At 42.5% G+C, this 21,638-nt stretch overlaps 1 protein-coding gene across 3 annotated transcripts in view; it reads left to right on the plus strand.

The window, feature by feature from the left end:
• The window catches only part of farp2 (FERM, RhoGEF and pleckstrin domain protein 2), a 39,739-nt gene that overhangs the window by 9,101 nt on the left and 9,000 nt on the right, over nucleotides 1-21,638 (plus strand). For all 3 annotated transcript variants that reach the window (XM_080472869.1, XM_080472870.1, XM_080472871.1), the window contains exons 3-13: nucleotides 3,091-3,195; nucleotides 6,102-6,144; nucleotides 6,232-6,310; nucleotides 6,743-6,840; nucleotides 7,755-7,869; nucleotides 13,416-13,563; nucleotides 13,694-13,789; nucleotides 13,899-14,062; nucleotides 14,183-14,251; nucleotides 14,336-14,393; nucleotides 14,499-14,787. In XM_080472869.1, the coding sequence (XP_080328995.1) occupies nucleotides 3,091-3,195; nucleotides 6,102-6,144; nucleotides 6,232-6,310; nucleotides 6,743-6,840; nucleotides 7,755-7,869; nucleotides 13,416-13,563; nucleotides 13,694-13,789; nucleotides 13,899-14,062; nucleotides 14,183-14,251; nucleotides 14,336-14,393; nucleotides 14,499-14,787 (1,264 nt within the window). The remainder of the gene's footprint in view (nucleotides 1-3,090; nucleotides 3,196-6,101; nucleotides 6,145-6,231; nucleotides 6,311-6,742; nucleotides 6,841-7,754; nucleotides 7,870-13,415; nucleotides 13,564-13,693; nucleotides 13,790-13,898; nucleotides 14,063-14,182; nucleotides 14,252-14,335; nucleotides 14,394-14,498; nucleotides 14,788-21,638) is intronic.

The following is a 21,638-nucleotide window of genomic DNA, read 5'->3' on the forward strand; positions in this document are numbered from 1 at the left end:
TCCTCACGTGGTGCTGCTATTATTAACTATGCTGCCTGTTTAATAACAACGCGGAGCAGAGGAGCTCTCTGGTCATTTGTGTTGTGGAAAATACAGATTTCTTTTTCGTGTTTTCTTTCTCTCAGGCGAAAGATTGATCATTGGGACGATATCTTTGGGTTTTTGTATGAAATCTTATTTTATCAAGTGGAAAGAGTTCAGAGACGGCTGTTATTGGACAAGACAAACAGCCGGGGATCATCTCCCCACAGGGTCAGTCTTTAAAACCACAGTCTGGATGTCCATGGGACGATTAGAGTGTTAGAAATCCATCTGAAGAGATAGAAACACGTTCAGCAGGCGAGTTAATGTGACATGAGCTTTGGCCTGATGGGATCTGTGTGGTTTACTAGAAAACTATTGTGTTGTATGTTACTGGAAGGATTGCATATTATTTGAAAAGATTCAGTAGCATCTCGGAGGTGTGGTCCCTCACGATTTTAGGCCCCGTTTACACGGCAAACTTTTCAAATATAAAACCTGAACATTTTGGTGCTCAGAGCGACTGAAAATGCAGTTTTATGAAAATGGCTCCTGGGGTGGAACTTTTTGGCAATGCTTCAACTCCGTTGTCACGCAAACGGAGGAAAACGCTTCCTGAAAAAGCTCGGGCCCCGTCTTCCTGCAGACAAGTAGTTCTGCTGGAACATTTGCGAGTCGATGGACAATAACGTTTCCTCCCGAGTGTCATGGGTCCCGCCCTGATTCTCCTGGGACTTGGGAGTTTAGTTTTACAGTCAGGAGTCACTGTAATAACTATCCAAGTTGGTCGTCTGTCCACACAAATTTGTGTACTACATGTTTCTAGCATATTGTTCTCTGCGTGTGTGTCATTTCATTACAAAAATCAATAACAGCACCCACTAGTGGCCCTTCAGGAAAACTTCATGTCAGCGTTTCTGCCATTTCTATATAAACGCAAAACTTTTCGAAACTTCGATACGTCAAACATATAAGCTTTAAGTTGAGTCTGTTGAAATAGACATTTTGATATTAATAGTTAAATTCAAAATTTACTTATTTCTTTTCTTTTTGTTTTTTGTTTTTTGCTTGTAGTGAATACCGACCACACTAAATTTGAATCTTTTTCACCTAAATCAATATCTGATGGTCTTGGTACACAAAAAAAAAAAAAAAAAAAAATATTGAAAAACTATTGTTGTTAAAGACCTTAAAAAAAAAAAAAAAGGCCTTAAATTTGACAGTATTGCCCATTCAGAGTGTTATTTATATTTTACAAATATTTAGGTAGAAACTTGAACATCTACATGTAAAGGTTCTTGACCCAGTGAATTTTCAGACTTACAAACAATGTGTTGTGTAGTGACTTCCCCTGGTGTGTTGTGGTTTTTAAAGGTTGGTGCCTTTGAAGTGGTTTTAAAACTATGTACCAACACTGTAAACATCTCATCTTTTCACACAGAGACAACCGGACTTGCCTCATCAGTTTGAGGAAGTCAGTTATCGCTGTCAAACTCTCCGCAGACTCTTCTGTCCGTGTACGAAACGCCCGCTGTCTGCAGCCGCCGCCGCCGCCGCCGAGTGCGACGTGCATACTTTTTGTGCATTCATGCAGAGTGGGAGAGCTGAAGGTGATTTCCAGCAATGTCGTTTTTGTGGGCTGCCTGGCAGCACGTTGGATCCCAGTGAAAATGCCACCCCTCCTCTCTCAGATTGTAAAAGATAAAGCTTGAACGTCTCGGTGCAATCGCACTGTCCTTTGAGACGGGCTCGCTGCTTTTAACGTCGAGACGGAAAGTTAATGAGCCACGCAGAGGAGGGATTCCAGAAAAGACATGAACACCGAGTTTAAAAAAAAAAAAAGGGGGGGAAATCTTAAGCATCTTAAATACGACTTTGGATGAAATTCTGTGTTGTTCAGGTCCATTGCTCTGCTCAGCATGTTTGGCGTTGCCACTTTAAGCGCCAAATCCTCCGTTTTTCTGCCGGATTCCGCCTCCCGTTTACGCCCGTAGAGCAGCAGAACGAGGCGTACGCCATAAACTTCGGGAGAAAGCGGGATTACTGCGTGGAGACGTCCAACCACAGGGACGATTCGCCTCCTGGCTTAATAACATTGTTGACAAAAGCATTCAGGCGTTGGCTCTGTCTGCTGTGAGCTCGGTTCGCAATCACACAGAATCTCTGCTGCCCACCGAAGGAACACCTCCTAACGGGCTCCATTCATTCATCCCTGTGTTTGGCGTGCACTCAGAGGCACCCTGGACTAAGTATTCCACCACGCTGGCTTTTTGCTCTCTGCTTGACATCAGCTGCCGGGGGGGGGGGTTGGGGGTTCCTAAATTCATGGCTGCCGGTTCCACCTGCGATTTATAGATTTGTTTCTGAACACACGGCCGTATCAAAGCAGTGAAAAAACGAAATAAAAGGCCGACGGTAGTAGACTCCCTGCTTCTTTTGAGACGCTTCACTCCGGCCGAGGCGAAGCAGTTCTTTTTATGTTTCTTTTAAAAATACTATTTCACATTACAACCAGATGTCTGAGGCTATAATTTTCTCCCAAAAAAGTCACAGGCGAGGATTCCAAACCTCAAGATCAGTGTGTTCTTAGTACGTTGTAATTAGTTTTTCGTTTAGTGAAAACAAACCCCAGAGCACTGCGAAGGTAAACTAGTGCACATTTCCTGCCTGAGACTCTTTTTTTTTTTTTCTTTCTTTCTTTCTTTCTTCCCTCTTTTGGCCTTTCTGTGTTCAGACAACAGCGCAGTAACAATGGAACACTTTTTCTTTTTTTTCTTTTTTTTCGCTTGTACAAGTCGAGGAAACTATTTGAATTGACAGATGGAACATAAGCGGCCGTAAAACACACAATGAAGTGGATCATTTACAGACGCCAAATATTTTCTGCGCCACACAGACGGACTGTGTTTAGTTCCCTCCACCCGAGCAGAAGAGAGAAAAATGGAGTTACTAAATATTTTGTACTTGATGCCGTTCCTCTCCGTGCTGGGGGTGCATGTTTAAAGCCGTTGTGTTCCTCACGAGGATAAAAGCACTGATGGATTTTTCTGTCTCCTTTGTCTCTTTCAGTCGAAAGCTTTTGGACAGGCCCTCCTCGCCGAGGCTTTCCACAGAGGCAACCTCATGGAGAGTGATTACTTTGGCCTGGAGTATCAGAACATGCAGATGAACTGGGTATGTACAGCAGTCGGCTTTTTTTAAAACTGACCGTAGAGCTAAGCGTTTAAAAGGTCGAAGGTCGCGGCCTGATGACTGAAGTCACTTCCCAGTGACTTAGTAGCTTTCCGCCAGCCTCGTCTCGAACCGCAAGCCGAGAGGAAATCCGGTTTTCACTGGACTTCACTGGTCTATATAGTCCAGGAATATTTCTTAACAATTCAAATACAGCTGTCAAACTTTCCGTTGTTTCATCCTCTAGAATTATTAGTATAATTCAAGACCACCAGGGTTTTTATTTTTCATTTTTTGTGAAGTATCACAGAGGAGCATGGAAACACTACATATTTCTCTTCAAAGGGAACGGAGCCGGTGTTGTTTAGAGAGATCTGCCGGCCTTTCAGCTCATATATTCGACCACTTCAAGTACTGAAAACCAAAGAGTGTATACACAATATGTCCGTTGCTCTGCACTTAGGGGGAATGTTTCTTTCCCGATCGCATGAAAGCAGCCAAACTGTACCTGAAGTCCTGAACATCGGTTGACCCGGTTGAGTAACATGTAAAAGCTGGGAGGCAATTTGGGTAAATCCCCTTGTTTGAAATTGCCCAAATTTCAGTTTGATTACAAAATTTGATTTAGTCATAGTTGCGTATGGTTGTTTTCATTCACAGTGGAGTTCAGACAGTGGAGTGCTGCAGGTGAAAGTCAGTTCTTCTGTGCTGAAACATGATTACATGATTGTTACATGAGTTCCGGTGTTTAGTTAAGTTTGTAAATTTGAATTGTTGCATAGATAAGCAATAATACAAACATAAACAAAACTTTTTGAGCACATCATTGTGTGCAAAATTTCAATAATGAATTAAAAAGTAGTGCATTATGCATTTTTATCCTCGATGTAATATAAACAAACCATTTGATTTCCCAACAGCATTTACTACAAATAATATGTTTTAACAACAGGGTATGCTCTTATTTGATCGAGTCGGTCAGAAAAGTGTCAAGAAGTTTGAGAGTTTGAGTCTGACCCAGTTGAAAGGTCTGTAAAATGTCTCTTTTTCTTATATTCGGGGTATAATGTTGAGCGTCCGGTGATTCGGTCAGGTGAGCATGTGGTCACATTGAGGGAATAATAATAATAATAAACCAGCTGCGTGTTCTGGACATTGTTGTCAACAAGTCGCTTCAAGCTTTTAAAATGCGGCAGCTCAGATGTTTTTGACCGCAGCGAGGATGAGGAGTAGAGACAGACGATCGATGGAGGGAACCCAGCGAGGCGGGAGGACGAGCTAGAGGACAATAGAGACTGAAGACAGGCTACAGGCGACTTTAGTCATTGTGTTGACCACAAAAATCTGATTTTCATTACCATGGGTTCAAAGTGTGACCGGGCATTTTTATCAGTTAGATTTATTGCTACTTATTTCACGAGAAATTGAATTTAATTGTAAAGTTTATATTGTAATTGCAGCGTAAAAACATCAGTAAAAAAAAAAAGGGTTAAAATGTAATTAAAATGACTTCTCTTCTTATTACTTAAAACTAACTCCACATATGACCCCAGTAAGGTGGGAGTGGCTTCATAATAACCAGAATCATGTTATATTCAGATAAATATGGTACATAAGAGTCCTGGACGCTCGTGTATTATTTCTATTTACTCTTCAGCAGTAGTGTAGAAGTGTGACAGTAATCCCGAGCTCATATTGTTCCCCGCTGTGTGGAACCTGTCTGAATAGTCGGAGCCAATCAAGGCAAGCGTCAACGTGCACTAACATTGTTGTTAATGTCCTAACGTGGTAGTCATGTGTTAACTTGTCCAGCCCAACTTGAGGAGCTTGAAACGAGGCTCAGCAACTTTATATTCTAAAACATAATATATCGGTTAAAAAAAAAAACCCCACAGGACTGAGTTTTGAAGCTAAATGGGAAAATCGTGGCTGCAGAGTCATCACATCGCACAATAATGTCATTTTCAGCCTTGTTGTGATTATAATCCTTCACGGGCACATATTGGACTAAATTATGAAGTGAGACGTTAATCCTGTAAAATAATCCAACAGATATGAATGAAAATGGTCGGACCACAACCTCCGCATGGCATTTTGGATACATTTTTATAACCGTCGCCCTGTAGAGACATTTTATTTGTTCAAACTTTCTTTTATTGCTTGTATTTGAGCCCTTTTTTTTTTTCTTCTTTTTCTTTTAAGAGAGATTTCGTTGTAAAGATAATGCAGCTTTGTTAAATCCCAGAGTCTGTGTTAATGCCACAAAAACCTGCCCAGCATTACTTTCTGGGTTGTACGTTGGCAATATGAAACAGATCGCTATATTTCCTGAAGTCTCATACTTTAACACTGTTTGCCTGTAGAAACGCTAAGTCTTTTACAATTGGGATATTGAACTACACTTGATGATTTATAGTCCCACAAATCTTGCTGGTGCGTAATGCCCGTTAAAATTACATTTTCAATAAAACAAAAAAGCGTAATTCTTCTGGTTTGCAGTCATCACTCTGCAGGGCTGAGACATTCGTCTGCAGAAACAAGGAGGAAAGAACTCAAGCGCGCCGCGATTCAATCTGATCGGACGAACAAGCGTCAACAGTTGGGCTAAATTTGTCTTCATGTCCTACATCTGCAGAACATGTGTAGCAGTAAAGGGGCTGAGTTTGGGCACATCGTACCAATTTCTCAGTGCATCTGTCTGGAGCATTCCTCCCTCAATCAGGCCCAGATGTAGGGGAGCGAGCGAGGCTGTACAGTGAGGCATTTGAGGCAGTCGTCCCCCCCCCACGTGAAAACACTGCAACATTTCCCTGCCGTTGTTGGGATGACGATGGAAGGAAATAGTCACTCAGATCGTTGTATCTCCAACGCTTTAAGGTGATCTTGTTTTTTGTTTTTTTTCTCCTCAGGTTTGGCTGGAGCCCACCAAGCCCGTTGCAAAACAAGTCAGACGTAAGTCAGCTCAAACATTCACTCAAATTCCACTGAAATAAAATGCGCCTGCGGTATTTCATCCTCTTTTTTTTTTTTTTTTTCCAGGACCTGCAAATACTCTCTTTAGGCTGTCAGTGAAATTCTTTCCCCCGGACCCCGGTCAGCTGCAGGAGGAGTACACCAGGTCAGTGACTGTAATTTCCGACTGGATATTGCGTTTTATCTCATGCCTGTGTTACAGAAGCTTTAGAAACGAAACAGATTTTTCTCTCCAATTTCAGAAGCTCATAATAATGGATTTCGGGGCTTTTTTTGGGATTACAGTATTTGTTGTTCTGGAAAAAATGATTTGAAAACTCTCAAAATAGGAAAGAAATGCATTTTTCTATTAACAATAAAAACTGTTTCTGGGAGTTACTTGGTCAAATGTTTAAAAATTACACGTAACACTGTGAGAGATACTTAAATTAATCCAAGATGGGCTTGTTTTGGGCTTATTTACTCTTCACAGGACATAAACAGATGGGCATTAAGCTTCTGTGCTTTTTGTGTGTGTGTGTGTGTGTGTGTGTGTGTGTGTGTGTGTGTGTGTGTGTGTGTGTGTGTGTGTGCGCAGGTATTTGTTCTCGCTGCAGATAAAACGAGATCTGATGGAGGGCAGGCTGATCTGCTCGGAGAATACCGGAGCCCTGCTGGCCTCTCACCTTGTCCAGTGTACGTTTTATATTATTCTATTTTAACTGCACTCGCTGGTTGTCTGACAATTGTTTCGATTTGCTATCAACAATGCTCGTATTGTGTTCGAATCATTTCAACCTTCCGTTAGCCGTAATTTCTAAGATCCATTTTTTTTATTTCAAAGATTGTCTTTGGAACATATTCCTGTCTGCAGGTTTTAATATTCTTAATATTAGTTTCCTTCTTCCCCTGAGTTCAGCACCGCCTCTTCCTACAAGGCCGTCAGTAACCACATGGTTAAATCACACAAACACTGAGACCAGATGAGAAAACAGGAGTCAGCCTGAGAGCAAAGCAGTGAAGGAGCTGCAGGAATAGACCCATCTGGAACTTAGCATCACTCCGGACCGCTCCCAAAAATCGATGACATCACTCAGGCAATCACACAAGCTCTGTACACGTTTATAAGACGGTCACGGTTAGTTTATTGTAACCGCGAAAACAAGACATCACTGACGTTTTTAGATTTTAAACTTGATAAATATGCAAGTTGATTTTTATCTCTGCAGCAGTTTACTTACTGCTGTCATTTTACCGATGCAAACGTTAGAAAATTAATCTAAATTGAGCTGATTTCCGGTGTGTTTTATGCTCGGCAGTGACATGAAAAAGTCCTTGAGCCTGTGTTAAACCAGACTTCATCCGAGGCCTTAAACCAAAACAAGGAGCCTTGAGTCGAGGATGAAAGCCTTTAGGACCGGTTGCACTGTAATTACGACATAAATTCAAACACACACAGAGGCAAAGGCAAGTAATCGCACCGCAAAGTGGGCCGATTATAAAATGACGACAAGGCTCTTGATCCCTTCTGTCAGGCCTACGACTCTTTTAGCGTGTTTGAAGATGATTTCCCAGATTACATAGTTTTCCTCTTTGTCCACAAACCACAGCGGAGATCGGTGACTATGATGATGCAGCAGACAGGGATTACCTGAGGACAAACAAGCTGTTGCCTTACCAGGAGAAAGTGCAGGAGAGGATCATGGAGCTGCACCGCAGACATCTGTGAGTTTCCCGCCGCACACACAAGAGCTGTGACGATATAATAACTTCAGAGTCGGTGGATCTCGTACGGCTGATTGTGGCTTTTTTTCTGGGCTCAACACCGAGAAAGTTAGCGTCTGGTGGCATGTCTGCCCGGGTTTTTTCTTCAAACGGCCATATGACTGACATCTAACTTGAGCTTGGTGTCGAGTGTCGGTTCCGTCGTGCACAGTTCAGGCGCTAATTTGATTTTCCATTCTCACCTCACGTGTTCCTGCTTCTGAATCAAGTGTTTATGAGTCCTAACATGAGGTGTCGTTATTCCGCTCTGGGTTTCAAATTCAAACGCAAAGATATGCTGATTTTAAAAGACACTTTAAAAAAACACACATTTAACGTTTTCATTGTATTTGATACCTGCATGAAAGATACATGAAGGCTTGAGCTCATTTGCTTTGTGTCTGTACTCCGTCTGCTTTAAATAAGATTTATCGCCATTGCAATTTCAGAATTTGTAAAAATACGAATTGCAAAAGACCGATTGAAGCGGAGTCACTTATATGTGTCCATGTTTCACACGTTTGGCCAATCGTATGGGGCCTCGCTCTGCTGGAAATGCAAAAATCAAGGAGGAAAAATAAAAGGGACCATCAACTACAAACTGCCCCAGATACTGCTGGCGTTCACCGCATAAGAACATGTGATCAGATAAAGAAAAGAAGTGTTGCAGTGCAAGAAGAGAAACGGTTGATTGGAAGAGAATATTGGAAATACACATCCCTAAACACTAACAAATCAACATAACTTGAGTATTTCTTTATCTCCATACTCCACAACATTACCGCACGCATGTTTTTTTATTGTACAGACTTGGTCTGGAAGCAACCAGCAGCTTTATGAGACATGAATCACACGTCTTCCCTGGCTTCATCAATCAGTGGAGTCGCTCAGCCTCCTAGTCTTACGTTTAGTCTTAAGTTTAGGTTCAGATACTCAGGGTTGTTTGCGGGGGGGCCGCGAATGGAATTTGATGTTTGGTAGAATATTATTTTATTTTCTCTGACTTTCATTATTTTTTTTTTTTTTTATCTTGGCACAATCACCAACGTCTACTTATCAGTACAAAGAGAAACAAAACCTGCTGTTTGCGAAGCCACATGACTGCATTTTAAAATTTGCATGAAGCAGGAGTAAACCTGCGTTTTGAGTTTGTTCCACATGAAAAAATTCCATCCATTGGAATTTGATTATAGGATCACAAAGTATTTCAAATATACTTTTATGCTCCTGGGACTTTTTATCCATTTTGTTGTTGTTGTTTTTTTACTAATGCCAGTTGTAGACACATAAAGATAAAAACTGGTAGAAAATATGCAGCATTAGTTCACTATTTCATGGCATAATTTTGAGGAAATTTAAGGAGGGTTCACATCACGGCCTTGTCATCTTTGTTTCAGAAATGATATTAAACAACAAAAACATAAAACTGTCCAACTTCAGAACTTCTTGGATCCTTACTGATCAGTCGGATTCAAGCCTCATTTCACACAGATTGGCCACACTAAACCCAAGTTAACCTTGAGTTGGCGAGACCCGGAACTTTGTACCGCAGTAAACATCAAATACAGATTCTGTCGAACGTTCTATTTGTTTTAGCGCATAGATGGGAAGGTCATTTGGCACATGCCTCCATTGTGTTTTACCGTCTGAAAGGCGCGTGCGGTCTCGTTAAAAATCATAAGCCGATTTTAACATTGCAGCATGTTGCACAAAGCTGTCAAATCTTCTGAAGCCTTCTTCTTCAATGGGACTATTTTGCAGACTTCGACATGTGTATTTTTAACAGAGTTACTGTCAGAGGGCAAACGTTTCACTGCTACGTACCGTCGCTGATACCTCAGTGCTGTGTCGTGTCTGCTGCTCGCAGTAAATCTGTGTAAAAATGAACAGGCTGCAAACATCCGTCAGTTTTGTCGATGTTTCCTTCGTACGGTGACGCTTCAGGCAGGAAAAGATCTGTGAGGCTGGTTTAGATGGCAAAATATTGACATGTTCCAATACTACCATGTCAAATGTGTTTGGAGTCAGACCTCAGAATGAGCTCTGCACAGCTTTTAATCTCATCTTCGTTCTCATTGCTAGTTTATTTTATATTAAAAATCTGAATTATTTTTGAGTATCAGTATTGCTGGTAAAACTATATTTCTGGTCACCTTTTGCTGTTTGTTTTCATCATAATGAAACTTAGATAAGTCTTCCAGTTACTCAGATATATGTGATATTAAAAGAATATTCCTGGTCTCCGTTTTTTCGGCAGAAGGAGCCACGGTTTTTAGTTTTCTTTGGCTAAATATATATTCACCATCTATCACTTCAGACTGAAGAGCACTGGAAGTCGTGTGGTTTTTCCTGGTTGTCACAGCACATTAACTCTCGCCACTCGTTGTAGCCAGACTTTTTAAAACGTATGAATGCGTGCTGCATTCTGGGGAAACATTTGTCATCGTTGTCGACCGTGAATCTGATTGATGTCGGGGAAGAAGTTTCCTCTTTCTAAATGCTCCTCTCTCCAGATGTCGCGGATTAAAAACATAATTAGGGGAACGAGTCAAAGCCGCCGGTAAATTCTCTCTCTGATTCAGATAATTTCTCTGAATTCTGTGCTTCTATTATTGATTTGTTTATCGCCAAGTTATCTCTCTGTTTCACCCCCAAATTGACAACAAAAGAAAAACATTGTCTTTGACTTTGCAGCCACATCCTTGACGGGCTCGTCTGCGTTTCTTTTGTGGTTTCAAACAAAGTATTCGCTGTGATGAGGCAGCTCAACTGAAACAACTGTGTATTCTTACCAGGAAAGCCATAACGAGGGGGCTTTTCCTCCTGTTTTTGTCTTACAATTCCCCTTCTTGCACTTTTCCCACCGCCAGCCCCCTTGTTAGCTCGGCGCTCTCTCACGGCCAATAGGGGCTCCTTTCAGCCCCGGTGCATTAGGCGGCTCTAAAGACTCGTGCTAATCTCTTCCCCTGGTTGCCAGCCTGGAAGCACAAGCGGAGAGTTCCCCTGGCCTAATCCCCGGCTCTGGCCGGTCTATTAGCCATAAGGCCAGTGGGGCAGGGGAGGGCCCTAAGGAGATTTCACTGCTTAACGGATGAGCAAAATTAGAATGGGGTAATGATTGGATGGATATGTCTTCCTAGCATGCGGTTTGGTTGTAATCACACGCTTTTAAATAACGCCTGTCAAATCCTAGAAGTTATAAGGGATTTATGGTCACACTGCGCTGCATACAAGACATGATACTATCTAAGCTTGTGTCAACCGTCTCTGTTAAACCACAGGAAGTTGACAATTACTGACAATATTACTGAATGTAACTAATATTACAACCATAGTGTTGAACGGGTTACCACAGCCAATAGTCTGAATTCTGTTAACAAGTCAGGACTGCAGCTAACGCGCGTATAATCTGAATTCCGTCCCCTTAAGTCTTTATTTGATCATTTTTTTAATAAATACAAATATAAATGCAAACCAAAGATGCCTTCATGTTACACTAGCCTTTAGATAAATGTATACAATGCTCATTGTTCATAATCCAGTATTGTACTTTTCAATCTTATATATCATAACATTACAGATACATTTCCTCCATCTTTCTTTCTCCAGTTGTGCTTTTTGGAGTCTGAGTATGTGTATTATCTTTTCCATTAAGAAGATTTTTAGCCTCTGATCCAGTGTCGGCAGTGTTTCTCTACCCCAGTCTTTGCTTTTTGCTCACAAATAACAATATTTTTACCAGATATTTGTTATTGATATAAGAATTTTCTGACATTTCGACTGATCCACTTCAGAATGTCCAGTTTCTCAAGCTTGTATGTTTATTTTTATTGTTTTTTGAGTTAATAAAGAAGTGAAGCAGGTTCTTGTAGGAGAATTCCCTCCTAAGTCATGAGTTGGTGGTCGAGTGGTTTGTTTCCCACATATTGAATCAATCATCAAAAGTAATTTCCACTTGAAGTTCATTTTCCCATTTTGCTTTAATGTATTTAGTTTGTCGTATGAACTCAGTCCTTTTAAAGTGATGATACTATTCTTATGTTTCTTTTCTTATATGTTTCTCTGTCATTTGACTGGAAGAATCCAGCTCGATTTCCTTCCTAGAATTGTCCCTCAGTTACAGATATTTGCAAAAACCATGTTTTCTTAAGGTAAATAAAAAATTTTAATTAATTGAAATAATTTGCACTGAAGAACATGTGATTTTTTTGATAACGATGAATTCGGCAATCACAATGTAACTTAAGATAGAGTTTAAAAAACTGAAGTTTTTGGTGTTTAAATAGAGCACTTTGTCGACTCATTTTTATTTGGCCGGTTGCCACCAGATATTATGTAATGTTGAAAAAATTAAGCGATATACTATTTAAAAAACAACAACTATTGCTGTAGGATTCCATCTGATTTGCCGAATACGTAATAATCAATATTCAGATGTCGATTGCAAATGCTTATTGGCGATGACGATAAATTTGCAATATTGCGCATTTAACAAGGATTTCTCTATACAAAATGAGGATTTTTAAAAAGCTGTATTAGTGAGGCTACTGCTTCTTTAATCATGAACTATTCAGTCACTCCAAAAGTCTGAAGGTCCATTGTTTTGTATGTTTTGGTTTAAAGTGGAGCTTGTTATTCCTTCCATATTAATGTGTCACATCACAACGTGGATGGTTTTAAGAGTTGAATTAAGAGGCTGGCTCCATGTTTACCAGCTCATTTCAGGAGAGAACTTTACCTTCAAGCCGCCCTGGATGTTTTTTTCCCCACATTAGCTGACACCAACTTATCTGGGATTTGTTTATAAGGTCATGAGAAGAAGACTGTGAAACTGGTGTCAAATTACAAGGATCCTTGGCTGTACAACTGCTAGTTGAGCTGTGGAAAGAAATGCTTGCAGGGCTTCCAGGATTGAAGACCTTTTAAGGGGGTTTTCATGCCTGTTATTGCAGATCAGAGTGAACATTTGGTACCGGGCAAATTTGAAATGAGCTGCAGTCGTTGGTTTCGCGCCCACTTTTCTATCTCGACCAAACGCTGCGCTATCGGAGCAGATTATCCTGTTTCCATGATTTACTGGACGTGACGTCACCAGGTTGAGGATATCTGTGTGTTTATGACATCGTGTTGCTCGTCAATCAGCTCAAACTCGCCGCATTTGTGCGACAATTGTTCCAAAACCCTCCTGCGAACCTTTCACACCTCGTTCATCCTGCAGTGGGATTCAACTGCCGCCGCTCTGAAACCTCCTCACCAGCTTTAAGGTGGTCCAGTGTTTACTTTTGCTTTCACAGCAGCACAGCTGCACCGCGCTCCGATTATCTTCCTCATAAAAGTGCAATGTAAAGATACAATAGGTGTGGTTTCAGAATATAAAAGGTTTTGCTTAAAGAAACAGGCTCGTGGATGAATCCTTGGATTGTGTTTGATTGTAAAGGTTCCTGTTTATCCTGCTATGCTGAGATCAGATTGTGACCTGTGTGTACTGCTCCTGTCTTTTATACCAGGGGCCAGACTCCTGCCGAATCGGATTTCCAAATCCTGGAAATTGCCCGTAAACTGGAACTGTACGGCGTCCGCTTCCACCCAGCGGCTGACCGGGAAGGCACCAAGATCAACCTGGCTGTCGCACACATGGGCCTTCAGGTTTTTCAGGTGATTGCGGTCTTCGTATCAGCTGTGTTTGGTGATCAATATTCCCACAATTCATGTTTTCCCCCCGGATGCTGGATAACAAGGTCAGCGGACACCGTCTCATTTTCTTCTTTAACTCTTCGTTCCCAAGGCTACCACGAAAATAAACACCTTCAACTGGTCCAAGATTCGCAAACTGAGCTTCAAGAGGAAGCGCTTCCTCATCAAGCTTCACCCAGAAGTCCATGTGTGTATTCTTGGAGGGATTCCTAATTTGTCCTGACGATGAGTAAAGTCTGGCTGTCAAACCCACTGGGAGGATAACTGGATGGTTTTCTTATTGATCCTCCCTTTAGGGCCCCCACCAGGACACTCTGGAGTTTATGATGGGCAGTCGAGACCAGTGTAAGATCTTCTGGAAGATCTGTGTGGAGTACCACTCCTTCTTCCGTCTGTTTGACCAACCCCAACCCAAATCCAAAGCCATCCTCTTCACCCGAGGTTCCTCCTTCAGATACAGGTACCAAGCGTCAGCAGAGGCTCACGTCCGCTCTAATAAAGGAGCTTTCTTGTTCAGTCACCTTAAAAAAAAAACTGTCCCGCCGTTCCTCATTATTGTAATTTCATCTCTTTGCGCCAGTGGAAGGACCCAGAAGCAGCTTGTGGACTACGTCAGGGAAAATGGTGCGAAGAGAACCCCTTATCAGAGGTGTGTTTATAGCAGTCTTCTAGTAAAAAGAATGTTTCCACGTAAACTCAACGTGGTGATCTTGACGATGTTTTGTGTGTTCAGGAGGAACAGTCGGATACGAATGTCCGCTCGCTCGCTCGCCACAGATGTGCCAAAACAGGTGAGTGGAGTAACTTTTCCCGGATTACAACACAAGACCCGTATTTCAACGTCTTCCTTCACTCCGTTCTTTCCTTCTTCGTCTGTATTGGTTTCATTTTTCCAGAGCTTGTCCTTCAACGACAGTCTCCGGGCCCCGGGCTCCCCGTCCTCCACCGTGTCCTTCCACTCGGCGCACATCTCCAGCATTCTGCCCCGAACAGAACTGAAACCTCAGCCCCAACATTTCTCCAGCGCCAGCCCGTCTCCAGCGCCTCTTCAGCAGCTTCCACACCAGCAGCAGCAGCAGCAGCAGCAGCAGCTTCAGTCCCCTCTGCACGCCAGCGCCAGACCCCCTAGCCCTCCGAAGGAAGAACCTGTCAAGGCCACCTCCCCGTCTCACTTCGCTTTCCAAGGTGCCCCCAGCAATCCGGCAGCAGGACACTGCAGCCCCTTGTTTGTGTGTGTAGAGAGTAGCACTTCCCAACCGCGGCCCTGCAGAAATGGCAATGAGGATCATGTGCGTGGTGGGCGAAGGGGCGCGGCGAGCTCTGTGGGTGGGGGGAGGAGAAAGGGGGTTCTGACACCTGAGGCGTTTGAGGCAGAGCTTTTACGTACGAGGCAGAATCCCATGTTCTCCATGTCCAACTCGCCGCTGCATGTTACTGAGGAGTTCATCGACGACGACCCCACTGAGATTTCTTTTTACGGCGGCGGTGCAGAGGCCTACTCTTTTGGGCTGGATGATAGAGTAGATCAGTTTGGTTTTGGAGGCGAGTCCGACCTCGTCAAAGACGGAATATTCAGTGTGGGGATCGAGGACCTGAACGGGAACGCCAACGTTTTCCCCGACGGCATTGTGGGTCATTCGGAGACCAGCTCCTTGGTGAACAACCGCTCCGAGTGCAGCTCCCTGGACAACCTGGGGCTTAGCTCCGCAGGCGAGTCCATGATGTCGGGGGGCTACGGGGGGGCTGACTCCTCCTCGCTCCGTCTGCCGGGGTCTGACATCCAGTCGGAGGCCAGCTCCATGGTCAACTTCCCGGCGTGCTCGGTGCGCTCCGAGAGCAGCTCGGCGCTGCAGTTCAGCGACCTGGTGGAGCAGCTCGAGCAGCTCAGCTACCCGCCCACCGCCACCGAGGGCTCGGGCAACGGCAGCTCCGACTCCGACTCCGACTGGGGCTCCGACAGCGTCCTGCCCCCCGAGCAGAACCTGTTTTACAGTAACCCTCTGACGGGGAGTGGCGGGATTGAGGGTTTCCTTTTACAGTGCCACAACCTGCAGTCCCTGGCACTGTCAGACCCCTCCGGATCCCCACAGATCAAAATGTAGAGAACTGGAGGGGGCGGTCCAGGACCTTTCAATTGTCCTCAAACCAGCTGACTCTGTATCAAATAGAGGCAGCAACTCGGTTAACTATTTAAAATTAATACAGATTAATCTGAGCATCACTTTAAAAAAAACAACAACTATTCCAGCTGTTGGAAATAGAAACATTATAAGAATTGCACCATCATGTGAGGCTGCAGATGTGAATTGTTGGGTTCTGCTTGTATAGAGCATCCTGCAGCATTTCTGTGAAGGTTTCTTGTCCCTTTCTCTCCACTCAGAGGTGAAGGAAAGCATCAACTTGCCCGTATACAGCTTCTTTTTGTGCAGTTTTGTTTTAGGTTGGCGCGGTGAATTGACCCGGTGTCACTGGCACTTGTCATAGTTGTGACTTATTTTGTCTTCTTTTGTTTTGGTATCGCTCCTGACTTCTCGTGAAGCTTGGCCTGTAAAGTGGTGCTCTTTATTGTTTTGTGAGCCATGTCCCTCTCAGTGTCTCCACAATATCTCAACATTAAGACGACAAAGCACAACTGTTACATGATGCAAAGCCATTTTTTTTTTTTTCGTTGACGTGGTAACTTTACATCTTTGCATGCATGCGTTGCTTCTTTTTAAAACACTAATACACAGAATAGCACATAAATAGAGTTTTTTCGATATATGTCAAATAACAAAAGAAAATAAATCTTTATCCACTTTGTTTTGTGAGCACATGAGAGAACTACACAACCTAAATTAAAATGAGAGATTCTTCACATTGCAAGATTTGCAGCTTCATTTTCAACTATTAGTGATTAATTTACAGATGATCAACCTCTAGTTTGATTGAAGCCATTTCCAACTTGTAATTATTGTATAGTTTATCACAAATTTCTACCATAAATCTAAAAAACAAAAGAATGGATAGCCGACTTCACACTGTGCTTCTGTCATTATTTTCGATACGAATCTAACGTCTTATTCTTGTGCAGTGTGATATTTAATCATCACTAATTTGTCGTGTAATCTCAGGGTTAAAAGTAAAACAGTAGCTGTCCAGGTTCCTTGTATTTCAAAGGGAGAACTGCCATGAAGCTGTTTTTCCATGTCCTCTTCTGTGCTTCACCGCCACCTGCTGGCCGAAGCTGCTACCTGCACCCTTCACGTCCCTCCAATCCACAGTAGGTGACTTGATTGGTGGTTTAATGCAGCCTTGAAAACATTCATAAAACCAAAGCTGACACAAACTAACATTTATGGTTTGTGCTGAGCTCCGCTGAAGAATGTAAACAGTGCACACGAGCCAGAAAGTCCCCCGTTCACACCAGTTTATGAAACTAAATGAATGTATCCGCGGAGCTTTTAGTGAACTTTGTACGACAGTGAATGAAGCACCAGGTTTTACTTAACAATTGAAGCTAGTAACACCGAGTAAAGTACTGTCTCTCAAACTTTTGATTGAATTAAAGGAATCCTTTTTGTGCAGTCGGTACTAATCCTGTATCACATACAGTATCTCTCTTATGCAAACGGCTTCAGTGTGTGTTTGGACTTTCAGTATCGGCGGCCGTCCGACTACCGAGTGAATTATGTTCTGATCATTGGTAGGAAGCCGGGCTCTTTTGCACGTTAGTTATTCAATTTCCAGTAACTTTTTGTTGTGTTACAATTTTTAATAGTTTGCAGTCGTGGCTTTATTTCTAACAGCCGCTGAAAAGTGTTGGGCTGCTGCCAGGTGTCGTCTGGTCTGTCTTGAAGTAATGTCGATAAATCCAGTGTGGATCAAGAGAGGCTGATGTTATGTACAGTAAAACATCTGTAGCTTTATTTCAATATAGCTCAAAAGATTTAATGCAGTATTCCAACATGTGTTTTTATTTGTTTTATAAATGGGATTTGAAAATGAGATTATTTTATCCGGTCAGGTCCTGAATTGTTTGGACATTGATTCAATATTCACTATTGCCGCTCTGAAGACCAACTCCATGGATTTAAAATGAAGCAATCAAGATGGTATTTCTGAGCAGACATCCAGCTTTAAATTTGTTGGCATGAACCCCTGAATCAGGGAATTAGAAAATGAAGAGAATCATGAATTGAATTTTGGCTGCAGATCCTTTGCTTGAACTCTCATGGTGCTTTGCGAGGACTTTCCTTTCCTTTGTCTTCAGTTGACGCTTGTTGTTGGGAAGAGACGAGCCTGAAGGGGAAACGCCCTCAGGTGGATTTCGGTCAGATGACTTGACGTGACCCTCGCAGAACGTTTCGCTTCGCTGCGTTCAAAACCTCTTTGTTCGATTTCACTGGAGGCTTGGGCTCATGTGATGCTCTTCGTCACGTCCACAAGTCAATACAAACCAAACCAGTAGCTTTGGTGGCCGTGCATGCTCACTGCGCCATGTTCACTTTCCTCCCGTCGTTCTGGGAGAAGTTGGTCTTCCTCTCAATCGTCCCATTTTTACACCTGATGTAGTTGAGGTCCTTGTGTTGAATCCTCTGTTCGAGTCTTGTCTGAGTTGTTGATTTGGACATCGTTATGTTGACTTCCTGCAGATGATTGATCTGATACAATTCATGATTGTTTTACTTGATCAGTGAAAATATATTTTTTTGAGATTTACCCCCATTTGCCGCTGCTGGGCCGACTCACGTTGTGTTTCTTTTTACGATTTGGACGCATCTAATGTTTTATCCTACTGATGGTTTATTTTTAAATTGCACCACGAATAGCAACAGCTGGTAAGATTTGCAAATATTCTGCAAATACCAGGTTCCTCCTAAAAGCAATGATGGATAAATAACACAAACCTGGCCAAGGAACAGGTGAACGCCCAGTTCTTCAATTACATTCGTTTTTATTTAAAAAGGACATATCGGATGTAACACTACACAGTTTGTACATTTTGAAAGTTTATTTTCTAATCCATGGAGCCAAAATGATGAGAATGTCCTTATAAATACTTACCTGGCTGTAGACAGTCATAGTCGAAGTTTGAATGTCAGGCTGACGGGAGGAGGTGTTATTGGCTCTTTCTCAAAATCAAGACACATTTTAACCTGAAAGAATGAGACCAAACCAAAACTGCATTTCAGGTGCTTCAGACGTTTAAAAAACATAAATTAAAAAGAATCTCGATGGACCAGGCAAGGAAGTACTCATGAAAAACGTTTTGATAGGCTCTAAAATATAGTACATTTAGAATTTTCTTTTTTTTTTACTTTTCCTTAAAGGAGTCATATTAAACAGCCGTTCAACACTTTCACATGGTCTCATTAGTCCAAAAACGTTGTATTCAAAGTTTATTGCCCCATCATAGGAGCTACATTCAGGATCTGCTGTGTCTGTGTGACCTGGACTGGCTCCACCCACACATCCCCATCTTGGGAAGTGGAGGAAGTGCTTCCTCTGGTGGTGCCATGTGCCAGAGCAGAGCTGCCTAATTGTGGCTAAACCCCCTGATGACACTATGTAGGGTTTGATTTCTGATTGGCTGGTTGGAGCAACACACTTTTTAAAAACTGAAAGCAGCCAGAGAGCGCGAGGACAGACTCTCCACTTCTGAGGCGTCATTCCAGGTATGAGGACGCATTATATTGCTGTTGGAAAACCTTTAGAAAGTGAATTTTGCATAATATGACCCCTTTAAGTAAAGCAGTTAAACAGTATTTCTACTTTTACCAGCATTTTTAACACACATATCTTTACCTTCAGTTGAAACTGTGGATCTTGGCCATACATGGACAAAGCAGTGGACTTTGATTTATTTTTTTGCGTGTCTCATGGCCACCGTAGGTTCTCTTACACTTGGAATCATTGGGTGAGGGATCCAGTCTTCACTTTTTGCGGTTTCCCGACTCACCCTCAAATCTTCCACACAGAACAGCCTGGAGCTGGAGAGTCCACTTTAATGAAGCTGAAGTCAAACTTGAGTTTCTGTATTTTTTATTTTTTATTTTTTTTATTTTGTTTGTGCACATGTTACAGAACGTCGTTCTGCCTGAAGCACTTGCACCGCAGTGCCTTACAGCACTTACGTTCTTTCATTATGCCTTTATCTCAGGTGTGTGTTCCGTTTTTCTTAATTTCCTGCAAAATATCTGTGAATGAATGAATGAACTCGCCTGTTCTCATTGTTATTTTGAAGGATGGCAGATGGACCCAAATCTCTCTGAAGCCGCAGGTCTGGACAGGTTTTTCCGTGTCACCTGACGAGAGCGTGAAACGTTTTGTTTCAGATGCAAATTTTGAAGAGTTGACTTATCTGATAAAGGGTTCGTCTATACGGCTTAAAAGAAAAATAAATAAATGTCTGCCACCTCTCAACTAAAGATTTATTGATGGGCTGAAAATTATAACTAGCTAACTGCACTTAGGCACCAGGTAATCGTCACTTAATCCTGTATATTTACTAATTATAAAAAAACATGTACTTAATGTTTGTATGTTGTTTTTTTTTTTTTACACTCTCAAGAATAAAGTAATCACTTTTGGGTACCATGAATGTCAGACTTAAGATTCTTTTTGAGATCAGAGGGGCGGTAGTGATGTGATTTTGTGGCAGGCGACCCTGTGTGGTGTCAGACAGTATCTCAGGGAGCTGCCTTCCTTCTGTTTCTTGACTTTCACTGGAACGTCTCACTGCCTTTCTGCAGCTCGGGAGTTACTCGGAAACGAGACACGTCAGCTTCTGTCCCCCTAAAAATGATTCAAGAGGTGAAAATGCACATTTTTAATGGTTTGTGTGTTTACTAGCTGCTGTGCCTGCAACAGATGCCCTCAGATAGAATCACTGACGTGCTTTAATGTGCTTTAGCAGCAATCCCAACGACAACATGAGAACACACAACTGGTCGCCTTGAATATTTCAGATTAAAGAGAAAAGACTCTGTTCACGCTTCTATTAAACCCAAACATACTCTAATTTGTAAAGACACAAAAGTGATCAAATCTTTCAAAACCGACGCAGTTAAAAGCCTGAAGGCTGTGTGGTCCTGCAGAGAGTCGATAGACTGAGTTACAGACTCCTCTGCTGTGAGCGAGAGGAGGGGGGGGGGGGGGGGGGGAGGGTCGGGACGGACTCGTACACAAGATTTCTCCAACCTAATTCCGGCTGAGTGTGTGTTCACTGTTTGGCCAGGCTGTGTGCCAAGTCATTTCACAGCATAAAAAGAAAGAAAGAAAAAGCTCCGTCCTTTCCGTTGCTGAACCCAGCAGCCGCCCTCCTCTCCTCTGCAGGCATTCCCTGTGGGCGCCCTTCAAATAAACTATAAACAACTATTTGCCCTCCAGACAAGCCACATTCCTGATAACTCTTTTTGCTTGAGCAATTATTTCCGGGTCGAGGTTTTTTTTTTTTTTTTTTTCTCCTTCTTCTTTTCCTCTCCCTCAGCCTTCCCCCTCTCTCTTTTTCTTTTTTTCTTTTCCTCTAATACAAGTGTAAGAACAGCTGTGGTGACCCATGACTCAGTGAGGAGAATGGGCCGGCGCTTCTCTGCTGGTTTTGTCTTCTGGTTGTGTTCTTAATGCGTAGAAAAGCTCGCGGGCCGAAAGAGAAGCGGCCGAGCCACCTCTCTGACGTGGGATCGGGCTTGCATTAATTACGTTTTAATCATCAGTCCATCATGTGGGGGAGCTTTGAAAACAATGGCAGAAGATTGGAGAAATGTGGGAACCATTACTTGCTTTGGTCTGGTCTGCAGTCTCCCCTTTCATTTGTGGCCGCTGCGTGTGATGAAGCGTTGTTTGAGTTGGAAATGTCGGGAAGTCTTTTTCTCTCAGAGGAAATAAGACAATTGTTAAAGAAGAACAAAAACAGCTGTTGATGGAGATGGATCTTCCTTGTGTATTTACATAGATGCAGTTTGTGAAAGCGGTTTGAGACCTTGATTGTTGATCTTTTTTTTAAAAAAATGGGTGGAGTTTAAAATCAAGTTTGTCCTGTTTGATTGGATCTT

This window comes from Lipophrys pholis (assembly GCF_963383615.2).
Source record: "Lipophrys pholis genome assembly, chromosome: 10".
In the NCBI taxonomy this organism is placed as follows: domain Eukaryota; kingdom Metazoa; phylum Chordata; class Actinopteri; order Blenniiformes; family Blenniidae; genus Lipophrys; species Lipophrys pholis.